General features: G+C 51.2%; 1 protein-coding gene across 1 annotated transcript in view; it reads right to left on the bottom strand.

Moving 5' to 3' along the window:
* The window catches only part of PRKAG2 (protein kinase AMP-activated non-catalytic subunit gamma 2), a 338,501-nt gene that overhangs the window by 237,672 nt on the left and 84,394 nt on the right, over positions 1-16,435 (bottom strand). The window contains exons 2-3 of the mRNA XM_017863627.1: positions 13,073-13,144; positions 7,755-8,034 (exon numbers count right to left, since the gene is read on the bottom strand). Of these exons, the coding sequence (XP_017719116.1) occupies positions 7,755-8,034; positions 13,073-13,144 (352 nt within the window). The remainder of the gene's footprint in view (positions 1-7,754; positions 8,035-13,072; positions 13,145-16,435) is intronic.

Here is a 16,435-nt window from a genome sequence, read left to right as displayed (position 1 = left end):
GTAAGGAGCCAGGCCGGAGCGGGAGGGAGCACGAGAGACTGAGCAAGTGCTGGAGGCGCTGAGGGCGGGAGGGAAGGTTAGGGAAATGACCAAGGAGCCACTTTTATCGATTTTTTTCGTAAATGGCTAGCTGGTTATCCCATTATTGGTTTATAGATCCCTAAGATCTATTCCATTAAAGCAGAGTCTCAGCCCCTGGACTAAAAGTGGACTTGGGAGTTCAACCACCTGACTTCACATTTTGGCTTTACCACTTGGTAGCTGTGTGGCCTTTGTTCAACAACTTAAGCCCTCCATGCCTCAGTTTCTGGTTTGGTAAACATTGTACAAATACAAGAGTTGCTACGAAGATTGAAAGAATTATATACAATGCACTTAGAACACACACAGATTTTTATAAGGAGCAAAATTTAGCAACACGTGAAATTAAACCATTCTGGAGGTCATGCCATGCTGACTATGTGAGATTCTTTTTGCTTTTTAAAAGACTTTAATCTTATTATTTGCAGTTCATGAACACACAGACATGCACTTTCCTTCCCTCATCTTCAAAGGCAAGATCACCATAAACCAACTTGCAAAATCTTTTGAAGCTAAAGATTCACTGTTCTGGAAGCTCCTGCAGCCACCCAGCCACTTAAGAATTCTTGTGGCACAAGGTCAGCCAGGTAAACATTTCAGGCTTTGCAGGCCATGGGGTCTCTGTTGCACCTGCTCGGTTCTGCTGTTGGAGTGTGGAAGCGGCAGGAGAGGAACACACAGATGGGCATGACTGTGTCTCCATGACAGCTTTGTTTACAAAAAGAGGTGGCAGGCCAGATTTTGTCCTGGGGCTGTCATTTGCTGACTGCTGCATTAGAGGGAGAGACGGAAAAGTGGGGCATTGTTTTGGTTGGGGTGTTTGATCATCAAAGGGAAGTAGGTTTGATACTCCACGGTGCTAGAAGGAGTATGATGAGAATGCCAGCCACACCACGAATCCTCATGCTACTCTTCCTCTGTCCAGAGGCAACTCCATACAGGCAGCCTCCGAGAGGTAAGATCCTTCCAGAAGAAAGGTCTGGTTCTCTTCCCTGGGCAAGAAACACCAGCCAACCTAGGTACTTATTGGTCCCAAGACCAGCTGTGGAATCCAGAACTGTGGTCTCCATCTGTGTTCCCCCTCCTGTCTTAGAGTATCTGAAGATTGAATTATCTCTTTTTCCTTTTTCATTTCTCCTTCTGAAATGATAGTGATCATAATTTCCATCTTTCTGCTTTCTTTCCCCTTAATAATAGAAAACAGTGTTTATCAGCCAGGCGCAGCAGCTCATGCCTGTAATCCCAGCATTTTGGGAGGCTGAGGCGGACAGATCACTTGATGTGAGGAGTTTGAGACCAGCCTGGCTAACATGGCAAAGCCCTGTCTCTACTAAAAATACAAAAATTAGCCAGGCGTGGTGGTGGGAGCCTGTAATCCCAGCTACTCAGGAGGCTGAGGCATGAGAAATCGCTTGAACCCAGGAGGCAGAGGTTGCAGTGAGCCAAGATCTCGCCATTGCACTCCAGCCTGGGTGACAGAGTGAGATCCCATCTCAAAAAAAAGAAAAAGAAGGAAAACAGTGTTGATCAAGCTCTGGTGTATGTCAGTATCACCTGAGGAGCCTGTCAAAACTTGAGATTCTACGTTTGTCCTGTAGGCCATACATTATAGGACAGAAAGATGAGATGGAAACAGAACTTGAGGAGAAGTGGGCATTACTTTGAGACTGAAGACTCAGAAAACAGGGGGTCATAACCACATCCTCCTTAATGTCAAGGCTGGATGTGACGCTGCATCACCCTCCATCGGGGAAGCAGCTCACACAATTGTATGTAGGCTCACTGGGCCACGTGTGATGAGGGCATCCTTGCATGCACACATGCTGGCCAAGGAGGGCAGAGTGCCACAGTCCCCTTTCGGTTGCCAGCTGGAACACTCTTGTCCTGGAACTTCCTGCCCTGCCTCCCGGTTCCTGGTCATTCTGCTTCTCCTGTGTGATCCTATCCCCCAACCCCCACCTGACCCTGATTGATTCAGGGATCCTAACTGGGCTAATCAGATATCCTGCGACAAGTCACTTAGGACAGTAAATGGAGAGACACACAGACTAGGACTTCTCTAGATCTCTTGTAAAGATCCAAGAATTCTTGCTGCTGAGGCCTCAGGGCCAGTCTGGTTCCTTCCCTTTCTGAGTCCTGAGGGTTCAGCTCTTTTATGAATTCCATAAATGGCCCCAAATCCTTCCAATACATTGTCTGCTTATTAAAAAGTAGTCTTGTGAATATAAAAGAAAAGGGAGCGAAACTGGATTCAGAAAGGCTGGAAATGCATTCCTAATGCCTTTTGCCCAGATTTGGTTCAAACGCTTCTAGCAACCAGTGCAGACAGAGGAAACTGTGCTATTACATGATTCATGTCTGCTAGAGACAAAAGCAGTCCCGTTGATCAGAAGTTCAGCTATTCTTGGTACCAAGACCAGACAGCAAGTTCCTCCCAGGGGCCCTGTGTCATGAACGAAGTCTTCGTGGCATCCCCCAGTGGACACAGTGGCTTTCATGGGGCTGTTTCTTCCTGAGGCCCTCCAGATGGGCTGATGGCATTACTCTCAGGCTCAATTTCATGAAGTTAGTTCTGGGGCAGTGGGGGAACAATCTATAGTCTGGGAACCTTGATCCAGGAATGGATTTTCAAGTGCGGAGGAAAGCAGACAGATTGTGCCTCCTCCAGGCCAGCCTCATGCCAAGCACAACTGAAGGGCCATCTGGAAGGAGCTCAGGGTGACCTCCCAGTCAAGTAACACCACAGCACAGAGACCTGGAGCTTCGTGCCTTATCAGCCATAGGGCTGGGGGAGGGATGGCTTCTTTCAGGGAAAGCCAAGGAGATGGGTTCGATGAGTCTCAAGGGCACCAACGTGAGCAATGCTCTGGGGACCAGGCTTGCTCTGTTCTGAACTCCCCATCCCAGGGGGCTTCTCTGAAGAAGCATGCCCCCACCCCAACCTAATCAATCCTTGCCCTTGTGAGCGGCTCAGAGCCATGCCATAGCCTTCCCAAGCCCGACCCTTGGCTGTCTACCCCGACGGCAAAACTGGGCTGTAACAGGCTCTACCTTCTCCATGGTACCTGAGAAGCCAGAATGGTGAACCTGGGATTTTCTAGCCAAGGACACTGAAGGGCCTTGGAAATAGTCAACAGAAAAAGGCAGCTAAAGGGAGCCAGGAGTCAGGCTCATCTTCCGTGCCCAACGTCCCACCACGTCCACCAAGAAAGAGCTGCAGTGCCTGACTCCCTGCGTCCCAAGGGAGGGCCCAGGCCCTGGGTGCATACGGGCCCCAGCAGGCAGCCCCAGGTCCCTTCGTAGCTGTCTGCACTTCTGCCATAGGAAAAAGCAATTTGCAGGCTCACCGAGCTCATAGACTGCACTCAGGCCTGGAGGAAGGTGCAAATGGCAGGCCCAGCCTGGGCAGTGCAGGCCCCCTTGGTGAGGAAGCAGCAGTTTTAGGTTTCTGGAATGAGAGGTAGCTGAGGGGCTCATATACCCCAGCATGTGGATTGGGGGCACAGGGGTGCGGAGCTATGAGTGGACTGTGGGCCCCCACCCAGCAGTGAGGCCTTCATGTGCATGGCTGAGGAGGATCAGGGGCCTCACCGTCTCTGCTTCTGAGCCTCAGCCTCATCCCCAGGACCCCTTGGGTGCTGGACACTGCCAGGGTGAGGCCTCCTGAAGGTACAACCCCCACATTCCTCAGCCTGCAGCTGGAGCTCCTGCAGTACAGGAGATGGGTTTGCGGGCTCACTCTCCGACTCCACCTGCCTGTCTCGGCCCCTGGCTTTAAGGAAAGGGTGGAGGGGAGTCTGGGGAGCATCCTCCTGTGCAGACCACAGGCCCTGATGGAAGGGGCCATGGCCAGGTTCAGCTTGGGCCCCAAGCTCTAGCTCTTCACTGCTGCAGCACCCCATGCGGACATCGGCAGAGTCCGCCCCAGGCCCATGCCTGCGTTCCCTCCCTGTGAGCACAGGGTCTGCTGGGATCCGCTCAGATCCAGAGGTGCTGGGAGTCTTGGATCTGCCTCTGATAGAGGTTGAGTGTTTGTCCCCTCATCTCAGGTTGAAACTGGATCCTGGTGTTGGAGGTGGGGCCTGGTGGGTGGTGTTTGGGTCTTGGGGGCAGATGCCTCATGAATGGCTGGGTTGCCTCCCTGCAGCAGTGAGTCCTGCTGTCTTAGCTGGGTGTTTTAAAGACTCCAATACCTCTCCCCTCTCTCTTGCTCCCTCTCTCGTGTGTGAGCTCTGTACACCCCGGCTTTCCTTTGCCTTCCTCCATGAGTGGAAGCAGCCTGAAGCCCTTGCAAACACCTTTGCAGAGACCATGACAGCAGGAGAAGGTCCAGCCTGGCTCACTTCATCCTGCATCCAGCCTCATAGGCTGGCTGGCTTTGCTCATTACCTGGGCGGAGGCCAAGCTAACCCAGGGAGAAATTAGTTTATAGTTTAATTTGAAAGCAAGGATGATAATAGTACCTGCCTGAAACCAACTCCCTCCTTGCTCAGGGACCAAAAACCAGCTTCATGAGATGAATGAAAGACCACAGATTAGGATTACGGGAGGGGCCTGAACTCTGCGGACATGCAGGTGCAGTTTCTATGATCTCTTACTGCTCTAGGGTCATGGGGCCAGAGGTCACAAGACTTGTGACTTCCCCAGTTGCTCCTGTAGATAACATCACTATTTAAAACTTAAAATTGGTCTTCTGAGATAAGATTTTAGACTTGAATTCTGGCAACCAATGGACCCCACCCAGACCCATGATTCAACTGACCCTGTGGCCCTCACCTAGAGGCTGACTCAGTGCTGGAGGACTGTTTCCACACCACTATGATCTCGTCCACCAATCAGCAGCACCCATTCCCTAGCCCCCTGCCCATCAAATTGCCCATAGAAACCCTAAGCTCTGAGCCTCTGGGGAGGCTGACCTGAGTGATGGCTCCATCTGCCATGTGGCTGGCCTCATGTTAATTAAACACTTTACTACAATACCACGGTCTCGATGAATTGGTTTTATCTGTGCAGTGGGCATGAGGCTCCCATCGGATGGCTATGCCCTCCCCAGAAGCAGATGTTGGCACCATGCCTCTGTGCAGCCTGCAGAGCCATGAGCCAAATAAACCTCTTCTCTTTATAAATGACCCAGCCTCAGGTCCTCCTTTATAGCAATGCAAAATGGAGCAACATCACCTCCCAGCCTGAACCTCCACACTCAGCCATCTGCAGTTTCTCCCCATGCCTTCTCCAAGCCCTGCTACATCTCAGCTTTCCCCAGCCAGCCCTTAAGCCTGAGCACGGGGCCTTGGCTGTCCCCAGGCATTTCTGGTGGCTCTCTTTCTCCCGCTGCTACCAACACCCACAACTTCTGTTCCACATCTTGCCACTGCCCCAAGGCTTAGGTCTAGGAGCTTGACAATTTTTTCAGGATGTATTCATTTTTAACTACCGATAAGTGAAGATAGTCTTAAAAAATTGGAATGTCATCTAAAGCAACATTTTCCTTCCACCCATCCACTCTTAATTCTTCACTTAGAAGCTGCTGCTAGCAGTCCAATGCACGTCCTTTAAAAAAATAAAAAGGTATATGTGTGTACCCACATACATATATGCACATACATACACACATACATCTATACAAATCCAACATACACACACACACACCCCATATATGCTGTGTTCAAATTATTATATGCATATGCTTTCTTTCCCCATAAATGGTTTCCTTACAGTCCCTTCTAGCTTTGATTATCTGTCTGCAATTCTGTCAGTTACTGGAAGAAAACATTTGAAAGAGGATAAATAACAATGAAAGATAGTGAAAAGGAGGAATACTTTAAGAAATTGATATGGTTTCAAGAGGAGATCTTTCTGGACTCAGTTTCTAAAAGAACAGGCCATTTCCCAGGCTGGACAGTGGGCAGCACCAAACCTCCCTCCGAATGCTGTACTGAGCTGCAGCCCAGGCCCCGGGGACCAGACAACTTCTCCTGCACCTTCTGGTGCCACTGCTGGGCTCCCAAAAGGGACCCTCTGCCTGCAGGGGCCCCTCCTCCTTCTCTCCCCACTCCTCCCTCTTGCCCTCTCCTCCCACCCCTGTGGAGGGCTCTGTGCAGGAGAACAATGTAGAGGGAGGCAGAGGGTGCTGGTTCCTGCCAGAGCTTCAGGACCTTCCCATGGGAGCCAGCTCAGAGCCCCGACACTCCTTTGGGCACCTTTTAATCATCAGGTTCCCTGTGCTGCTGTCTGCCCTGCTCAGCAAGCCTGCCCTGTCCTAACTCAGCACAGGCCTCACCACGGAGACAATCTCATCCTTTCTTCTAAAGCCTGCTTGCCCCTGACTAGGAGCCCTTGAAGGTAGGAATTCTGTCTTTTCATCCACCAATTCCAGCACTTTCGATCTACACAACATCGCAAGTTCCCCAACAAGGCAAACTGTGGACCCATCCTCTTCCTCTTCGACAAATCCCACCTGTGTGACGTGGAACCCTCACCCAGCTTTCCCATCAGGCCAGGCCTGATTTCCTTCCTCTGCACAGCCTTTGAGCCCTCATCTCTAGATGATGTTTATACAGAGAGATGGGGAAAGAAAGGGGCATCCTAGGGCTAAAGTGCACAAACTTAAAGGAAACTGTGACAACCCCACAGCGTTGAGGGGTGTGTGCAGAGAATGGTCAGGACCTGCCCCCCAGAACACACACACAATCCACATGCAGGAGCACCTTCATTTGTTTTACGTAGAAAGACAAAGTACAAAATCTGTCCAAGAGATAGATCTGCTCCACTCACACACAATACGATGCACGAACCCCTCCGCCTCCAAGGTGGTGGATGAAGAAGCGAGGCTGACAGAGACCTGGCTTCTCATCCTATGGCCAATGCTGTCTGATGGAAGAGTTTGAAGTCAGAAACACTGAAACTCCCCTCTTGCTGCCCAAAGGCAAATTTGTTTTCCACATCACTATTTTCCCCAGTACAAATGTTCTAAGTCAGTAGAAAGAACTGGAAAGAATAGACAAAGGAAAGGAGAAAGTAAACGCCATGAACTTTATAGTTCGTGGTATATTTCACATTATCATCGACGGCGCTCGAGTGAAAATACCTTATCCTCAGATCACAAACACTCATGAGCCTACGGAACTCTTTCTTCAACACTCACATTTCCTTCTTCCGTTTCTCCAGCTCCCTCCTAGCTTCCATTCCCAGAGCCCCAAACAGAAAAAGTCAGGATTTGCCAGAAACAGGTGTAGTCAAACCCCCAAGTACCAAACCATGGAAAGCGGGAGCCATATTGGGCTGACCAAAACAGTGTGGTCTCATGGCTCCGGGTGAGGGCCTAAACTTGGCTCCATGCCTGCAGTCTCCAGAGAAGGCTGGAGGCAAGTGTGTCATCCGATTGTCCACACAAGCCGTACTGTGAGTATCCGGGTATTTACAGTTAACCCAACAACTGTGCCGGAAGGATTACGCTTTGATAGACTGGCATAGGAAGAAAGTGACAGGTGGAAACTGATGTTCTGGAGACAGACTTGTTTAGTGGGGTATCGGTGGGGAGAAACAGACACAGGCACTCAGCACCAAGCCGCTCACAGCCACCTGGCAGCTTCGGTGCCACCATGGATGTTTGGCTGCAGAAGAGGCCCCCAGCATCCCAGCACCCACCTGAAACAATAGCATCAAGGTCTTACTTTTTCTGGAGCGGGAGAAAAACCTGATGCCTCCGGGCGAGGTAGCAGGGTTGGAGTTGGGGGAAGACTCTTTGGAGGAGGAGCGGAAGATCCCGCTGAAGCTCATGCGTCGAGGGGAGCGCGGCGGGGACTCCTGGTAGGAGAACGGGAATACGGTTTTCGGAGAGCCGGGGCTGGTCTTGGGCCTTACAGGTGCAGACATGGGGCTGGAGGGCCGGGGCTGGGGGCCTCTGGAGAAGAATCCTTTGGAGGGGCTGCCCGGGCCAAAGGGGCTGTCCACCTGCAGAAAAACAGATGAATGGATGCAGTCACTCCATGCCCCGGACACACTGCCTCCTGCCCTGTATGGAACTTCTCATCATTGTCCCCTGTCACCACGCAGGCCCCCCATAGTACTCTCCCCGAGAAACAGCCCTAAGCTCTTCCACAGAGGCGGCCACTGAACGGTCTGCAGGTAGCACCTGCCCCAAGGACAACCCCTCACAGGCTGGCAGCACCACATCCTGGAGGTCCACTAACCATCCTGTCCCACCCCTTAGAAGGGGCTTCCAGGAGGTCGAGGGGAGGAAGAGAAGCAGAGCTCAAAATGAGCATCTCCCTCCTTTATTACAGGCCTGCCTGCTTTCACCTCTCAAGACCTCACGTCCAGCCAAGGTCTGACCACACAGGACTGCAGTTCTCTTACCTGCCTATGAGATCCCTATGTTCCAGAACAGAGTGGGCCTAGAACTCCATCCTGGGACCTCAGTCCTAGGAGATGAATTTTTCACCTCTAAGCTGCTTCAGCATTTGAAAGACTGAGGCTGCCGACAGAAGTCAGGAGAAAAGTTAACAAGACTGGCCAGGCGCGGTGGCTCACGCCTGTAATCCCAGCATGCTGGGAGGCCGAGGCGGCGGATCACCTGAGGTCAGGCTCACGCCTGTAATCCCAGCATGCTGGGAGGCCGAGGCGGCGGATCACCTGAGGTCAGGCTCACGCCTGTAATCCCAGCATGCTGGGAGGCCGAGGCGGTGGATCACCTGAGGTCAGGAGTTTGAAACCAGTTGGGCCAACATGGTGAAACCCATCTCTACTAAAAATACAAAAAAAAAAATTAGCTGGGTTTGGTGGTGGGCACCTGTAATCCCAGCTACTTGGGAGGCTGAGGCAGGAGAATCTCTTGAACCGGAGAGGCAGAGTTTGCAGTGAGCCAAGATGGCGCCATTGCACTCCAGCCTGGGCAACAGAGGGAGACTCCACTTCAAAAAAAAAAAAAAAGAAAGAAAGAAAGAAAGAAAGTTAACAAAGCCCAACACCTCTGAGACTCACTTCACTGACGATTTAAAATTCTAGTCATGGTTTAAAAAATTATCAGACCCCGTAACTTTAAGCCAAGGCACAGGGCTCATAGTAGACTTTGAGAAACATCCCACGTGTCCGCAGCCGTGTTCCTGCTGGGTGCGTGGAGGAGCTCGTACCCTCCCTCTGGGTGCCTGTATTTGGCCCCAGCTCTGCCACCTGCTGAGCCAACCTGGGCATGTTACTTGGTCTCACGGAGCCTCAGCTCCCTCACCTATGAAATGAGGATGGTCATGCCTTCACCTCGAGGGCTGCTTAAACATCAGATGAAGCCATGTGAGGCCAGGAAGCACACGGGCGTGGTAAACAGCTCTTGCCCTACCACTTGTGAAACTTGCAAGCTACACGGAGTGGAAAGGACCTCAGAGATGACCCAGTTCAGAAGTAAGAAGGGCGAGTAACTCGTCCGCAGGGCTCACAGGGTGCCAGGACCAGAGCAGACGTGGGAAATGCTGCGTTCCGGCGGCCGCGCTGAAAACGGAGCACAGGACACCCCACAGGCAGCCTCGGTGCCACTTCGAGGTCTCTCTGTCCCACTTTGGGGTGCGCTGTCCGGACCGCAGCCTGGGGACGTTCTTCCGCCACTAGAGGGCGGCCCAAGCCCCGAGCCCGCAGCCCCGGGAGGACAGGATGCCCGTGGCGTGGACCTGCGCAGCACAGCCTCCCTGCGTGGCCTCTCCAGCCCAAAGAGCCGGCGCCGCCACGTGGAGGTGCAGGGCTCGGTCTGGCGCTGACACCTTCGTGAGTGGGCCTGGCAGGAAGAAGAGTGTGGTTCTGTAGGACCTTGTAACTCAAATTCTCCTGGCTATAAAGAAGTTTGAATTTTTATTTTTTTGTGTAGTTCTTTTTTGTTTTTTTTTGTTTTTGAGAGAGGGTCTGCCTCTGTGGCTCAGGCTGCAGTGCAGTGGCTCAATCTCAGCTCACTGCAACCTCCACCTCCGGGGCTCAAGCAATCCTCCTGCCTCAGCCTCCTGAGTAGCTGGGATTACAGGTATCACCACCACGCCCAGCTGATTTTTTTTGTGACCATTTAATATGAAAAGCATTTAGATTCTCTGTTTATAGAATATTCCATTTAGCCACTATTCCACCTAACTATGGGAATCAGAACAAATCCTGAGAATAAATTTACAAACAAGAGATTCTTCAGGCGGGGGGTGGTGGCTTACACCTGTAATCCCAGCACTTTTGGAGGCCAAGGTGGGTGTATCACCTGAACTCAGGAGTTCGAGACCAGCCTGGGCAACATGGCAAAACACTGTCTCTACAAAAAATACAAAAATTGCCAGGTGTGGTGGCCTGTAGTCCCAGCTACTCAGGCGGCTGAGGTGGGAGGATCACTTGAGCCCAGGAGGTGGAGGTGGAGGCTGCAGTAAGCAAGGTGACACCACTGCACTCCAGCCAGCCTGGGTACAGAGCAAGACCTTGTCTCAAAAAAAAAAAAAAGGTTATTCTTCAAGAGGTGGGTGCTGTGTGTGCAGATCTAGGGTGGGGTGGGGGCTGAGAGAAGCCAGCAGGAACAACACACACAGGGACCAGGGTGGTCCTATCACAAAGTGATACAACAAGCTGGTCCTGGGCGGAGGCCCGGGTTTGGTCACAGCTCAGTTTCCCGCAATGTGGACAACGACTTGGTTCTCTAAGCTTCGTTCCCAGGGCTGTGACAATCATGACAGCAGCCTGGAGGGTACGAACCAGAAGAGGAGCCGAGGTCACATGGGAGGACCACAGGGAGGGGCGGGATTTTGGAGCTGCTGGAAAGGTGAGCCCGGACTTGGTGCATGGATGTGCTCTGTGTACCGCAGAGCGAGCTTGCTGGGGAGCTGAGGCAGAGGGCCGAGACAATGCAAACGTCCAGTCCTACAGGGAAACAGAGACACACAGGGAAGCGGGGCCCCAGGAGAGCCTGCAGAGTGCCCGCAAGGCCGAAGCACCATAAGCACCATGCAGATGGATAAAGGGCCCAGAGCTGAAACCTGCCCCTCAACAGAGGCCCCAACGCAGAGAAGGCCCTGACAGCTAGCTGGGCTTCAGAGAGGTGATGACAGGGCCGGGGAGGCATCCAGTGCCCAGAGACAGAGGAGAAGGCGTGTGAAGCACAGAGACAGAGGACCATTCACTTGGGCCACCATGAGGGTGGGGGTCATGGGGGAAGTTGAGCCATGAGCCCCTAGAGAACCAGTCACGAAAGGCCAATTTAACCATATATGATGGGCAAGGGGGATCCCAGGATTATCCTGAATGGGGTTCCATTCTGTATTCTGAATCTAGGCCAGTGGAGTTGGGTGCCCAGTGATCAGGGCCGAGGAGGGAGCCCTAGGAAGCAGCCCTGCTAGTCCTGTCCCTGGAAAATAGCCGAAGCATGGTGGATGCTGGGCCCTGCCTGATCCCTCTCACCAGGAGCCTCGGGGGCCAGCTCACACTCCCAGACAGTGGGAAAGCCAGGCGGTGGGACAGGCCTGCTGAGGTGAGCTGTGTGGTGGTGCAGATAACAGGCACCGGCTGAAGCCACCAGGGACAGGGCCTCAGCCCTTGCTCTTGGGCAAGCTATAGCTAAATGATATGTTGGTGAATGCAATCGGATGATTCCCCGGGTATTGACGAGACTCCCAAGTGTGTGCCTGGCTCCACAGAGCTAATGGAGAGCAGGCAGTCAGTCGTCTGCGGAGCAGAGCTCTGCCTATGGGGCTATTTGTCACGTAGCTGCTGGAGAGGAAGGTGGGGCCAGGGCCAGGCTGTGGCCTGTATGTCTCTTCCGCAGCCTCAGATCTTCTCTGCAAGGTTTTCACTGGAAAGCAGGGTTTTGCAGAGTCAAACAGGAGGAAGATGACCCAGCGCCTGTGGGGCCGGTCCTGCAGCCTTGCACGGGGCTTGGGCTTGGTGGCCCCTTCCTGCCACTCCACTCTCTGCTGGCCCAGAAGCTCAAGGCCATTCCCTGTCAGTCTTTGCTGGATGGGCCACAAGAGCTGCTAATAAGGTTGCTTGTTGAGGACAGGGCGGAGAGGGCACTGGCACCAATGCAGCGCTACAGGCCGACACCAATTTGATTCAGTTGTGTGTAATTCAAATGATTAAAGAGATTTGCTTTTTCCAGCATGGGAACTCCTGCCCTCATCCCAGGCTGGCCGGCACCCAGAACCCATGCCTAGATCCTGCACGCAGCCCCCAGATCACTAGCTCTGTCTGTTGTCACCTGCCGGAGGGGTCTGTGGGTGGCAGAATGCCAGGAAGCATGTCCCCTACCAGGCCTCCGCCCACCCTTACTTCCTGGCTGCAGGAGAAACCTGCAAGAAGCCTGGACCTCTGTGCCCTGCCATGGCCACCTTGACCCTCACCTGATGCTGTGCCTCCCTCTCCAGAGCCCCCCACCCCACCCCACACTCTTTCCTGGCCACCTGACCCTACACAGTCAACAACCTCCTTGAGACACTGGTTTCCTAATGGGAGGGAAATTCACCAGTAGGGGAGGGACAGCGAGGAGCTAAAGAGAGAAAAGGAAAAGTGGAAGGAGAGAAAAAAGCGTGGGGAGAGGGTGCAACACGAGGTGGAAGGAAAGAGCCCAGCGCTGGGGGTGGGTGCTGGTGGACAGCAGGGCAAAGTCCTGCCAGTCGAGTTCAGCCCAAAGACCACAGATGGTCTGCAGGGACCGATACCTTCCACCGGGCTTAGCTCATTGCTCATCTTCCTCCACTGCCTCTGCCCACATTAGGGGGGTCTAGTGGGCCACAGTCAGTGCCATGCGAGGAGCAGTAAAAGGAGTGAAGCCCAGGAGGCTCTCCAGTTGGACAGCCCGGCTGATACGCCAGGCTTGGCCATGGTAGGTGAGCTGTCCCAGGATGGGCTCAGCTATGGCCAGGCATGCAAGCGGGCATGCAGGTGGGCGTGTGGGTGAACACACAGGTGGAAGTGGTCTCAGGCTCTGCCTGCCTCCGTGGCACCTCAAGTGAGCTGTGAGCAACTTCCGGAAAGGAGGCCTTACCTTTCGAGAGGAATGCTTTCCGGAACCCTCCAGGTCTCCGTCCAGGAGTGGCATGGCGAAGGAGCTCAGGTCCTGGGGTGGACAGAGAGCACATGGTCAGTGACAGTGGCCCTCGGACCCAGGGGCTGCACGGAACTCTGTGGGTGTCACCTCCACCTTCCCGAGTCCTTATCCTCCAAATCCACCATGAATAAGGGACGTGGATGTGTTAGCCACACCCAGCCCCCAAAGCCCCTGACCACCATGCACATTTGCTTCCAGAATGTGCAGTCAAACTTCCAGGAGCAGCCACAACCTCCCATCACCCCAGGGAAGGAAGAAAGAAGAAATGGCTGGGACTAAAGGAGACAGGCAGGGAGGCAGAAAGGGTGGAGGGAGGAGAGCCCCGTCTCAGACTGTTCTGCTGATGGACATGATTTTACCTCACAGCATGGAACATGGGTCCAGAGCCATGTGTCTGCCTGGGAAGATGATGGGACAGGGATGGGGAGGGTGACACTGGGGTGGCGGCTGAGGCAAAACTATCAGCAGAGTCTAATGACATCGTGGCCAAAACAGAGTCTAAAACAGATTGGGGGAAAGTAGCTCACTACACACTTATTGCGTCGGAAACAGCCCTGCCCCTTCTTCCTCTTGAATCTTGCCTTGTGAACGCCTCCACACCAGGCAGAAACCTGCCCAGTCATCCTCAAATTGAGCAGAGCTGCATCTCTAACCTTTCTTTTTTATTTTAAAGTTTTTAGTTGCGGTAAAATACACATAACATAGTATTTGCCATCTCAATCATTTTAAGTGTGCGGTTTGGTGGCAGGAAGAACATTCACATTGCTGCGTAGTCGTCACCACCATCATCTCTAGAACCTTTCCATCTTCCCAAACCAAAACGCTGTCCCCATCGAACACTAACTCGCCATCCCCCTCCCCCCAGTGCAAAGAGATACTTCCTATGTCTTTGCATCTGACCACTGTAGGTACCTCAAATAAGTAGAATCAGACAGTATATGTCCTTTTGTGACTGTCTGATTCCACTTAGCATAATGTCTTCAAGGCTCCTCCACGTGGTAGTGTGTGCCACAGTTCCCTTCCTTTCGAAGGCTGAATAATGTTCCATTGTATGAGTAGACCACATTCTGCTTACGCATTCATCAGCTGATGGACATTTGGGTTGCTTCTACCTTTTGTCTATTGTGAATAACGCTGCTATGAGTATGAGTGTTATGGTATGAATTAGTGTCTCCCTTCCCACCAAAAAACTTCATATGTCGAAGTCCTGATCCCCAGGACCTCAGAATGTGACTGTATTTGGAGATAAGGTCTTTAAAGAGGCAATTAATTTAAAATGAGGTCATTAAGGTGGGTCCTAGTCCAATATGACTGGTGTTCTTCCAGGAAGAGATTAGGACACAGGCACCTACAAGACAGAGACCACACATGGAAACACAGGGAGAAGACAGCCACCAACTCAAAGAGATGGGCCCCAGAAAAACCAAGCCTGCTGACACTTTCATCTTAGACTTCTAGCCTCCAGAATCATGAGAAAACACATTTCTGTTGTTTAAGCCACCCCACCTAATCTGTAGTGCTTTGCTATGGCAGCCTAGCAAACCAATATAACAGGTGTAAAAAGATTATCTCTTCAGGACCTTGCTTTCAATTCTTTTCATGTATCCCCAGAAGTGAAACTGCTGGACATCAGGTCATCCTACTGTCAATTTTTTGAGGAGCCACTAAACTGTTTTCTGCAGCAGCTACCTCATTTTACTTTCCCACCCACAGTACACCAGGTTTCAATTTCTCCACACCCTCACAACACTTGTTATCTTTGGTCTTTGTTTTCTGATAGCCATCTTAAGTGGGTGTGAGTTCATATCTCATTATGGTTTTGATTTGCATTTCTTGGATAACTAGTGATGTTGAACATCTTTTCATCTGCTTATTGGCCATTTGTATATCATCTTTGGAGAAACATCTATTCAGGCCATTTGTCTATCATCTTTGGAGAAATGTCTATTCAGGCCATTTGTCTGTCTTGTTTGGAGAAATGTCTATTCAACTTCTTTGCCCATTTTTTAATTGGGTTGATTATGGTGGACTTGTAGGAATTCTTTATATATTCTGGTTATTAACCCCTTGTCAGACACATGACTTACAAATATTTTCCCCCATTCTGTGGGTTGCTGTTTTACTCTGCTGACTGTGTCCTTTGATGTACAGAAGTCTTTGATTTATCTAATTTTCCTTTTGTTGCCTGTGCTTTTGGTGTTGTATTCAAGAAATCACTGCCAAATTCAGTGTCATGAAGATTTTCTCCTATGTTTTCTTCTAAGAGTTTTATATTTTATGGTTTTAGCTCTTATATTTAGGTCTTTGATCTATGTAAATTTTTGTATATGGTATAAACATAAGGGTCCAATTTCATTCTTTTGCATGTAGATATCCAGTTTTCTCGGCACTACTTGTTGAAAAGATGGTCCTTTCCCCATTGAATAGTCTTGGCGTGACTATGGAAAGTCATTTGACTATATCTCTGAGGGTTTATTTCTGGGCTCTCCATTCCATTCCATTTGTCTACGTGCCTGTTTTTTTGGTAGTATCACACTGTTTTGATTATTGTGGCTTTACAGTAAGTTTAAAATTGGGAAATGTGAGACCTCCAACTTTTTTCTTCTTTTTTTCAAGATTATTTTGCCTATTTAGGGTCCTTTAAGATTCCACGTGAATTTTAGGATAGACTAATTATTCTATTTTTGGGAAAACTGATAGGGATTGCGCTGAATCTGCAGACCACTTTGGGTAGTCTTGACCTCTTAACAATATCGTCTCCCAATCCATGCACATAGGATGTGTTTTCATCTGTTTGTGTTCTTTCATTTCTATCTTTCATTTCCTTCTGTAGTGTTCTGTGTACTTAACCTTTTTTTTTTTTTAACCCACTCCCTTCTCTCCATGTCCTTGTCCCGGGGGTCCAGGCCTATACCCATTCTCACCCAGTTCCCTCTTGGGCCACCTAATTATTGTCCAAATCGTTCAGCCTTACCCGTTTGGATCTGTGCTCCAAATCTCTACTTAAAGAGCGACCCCTGAAAGGGTGAGCCCCATCACATCAGTCCCCTGCTAAGGCCCCAGCCTTAGACTCTATGGTCACCTCGGCAATGGCTTCCAGGCCTGACTGACTGAGACATGCTGGTGAGATCTCAGGTGTGCAGATTCCAGACTCAGCCTTTCTGGTGGTGTTTATCTCCAAAGTTCTCAGCCCTGGCTGCACATTGAGATCACTTGGGGAACGTGGGTAGATGCACTGGCCTCGGTACAGCGAGGGCATTTGGAAATTCTATCACAGCCCAGCTGGAGAGCCGTGTGCCT

The sequence above is a fragment of the Rhinopithecus bieti genome, unplaced genomic scaffold (assembly GCF_001698545.2).
Source record: "Rhinopithecus bieti isolate Rb0 unplaced genomic scaffold, ASM169854v2 scaffold_70550, whole genome shotgun sequence".
NCBI lineage: Eukaryota > Metazoa > Chordata > Mammalia > Primates > Cercopithecidae > Rhinopithecus > Rhinopithecus bieti.
Note: the sequence above shows the minus strand (reverse complement) of the source record. Positions and strands in the feature narration are given on the sequence as shown.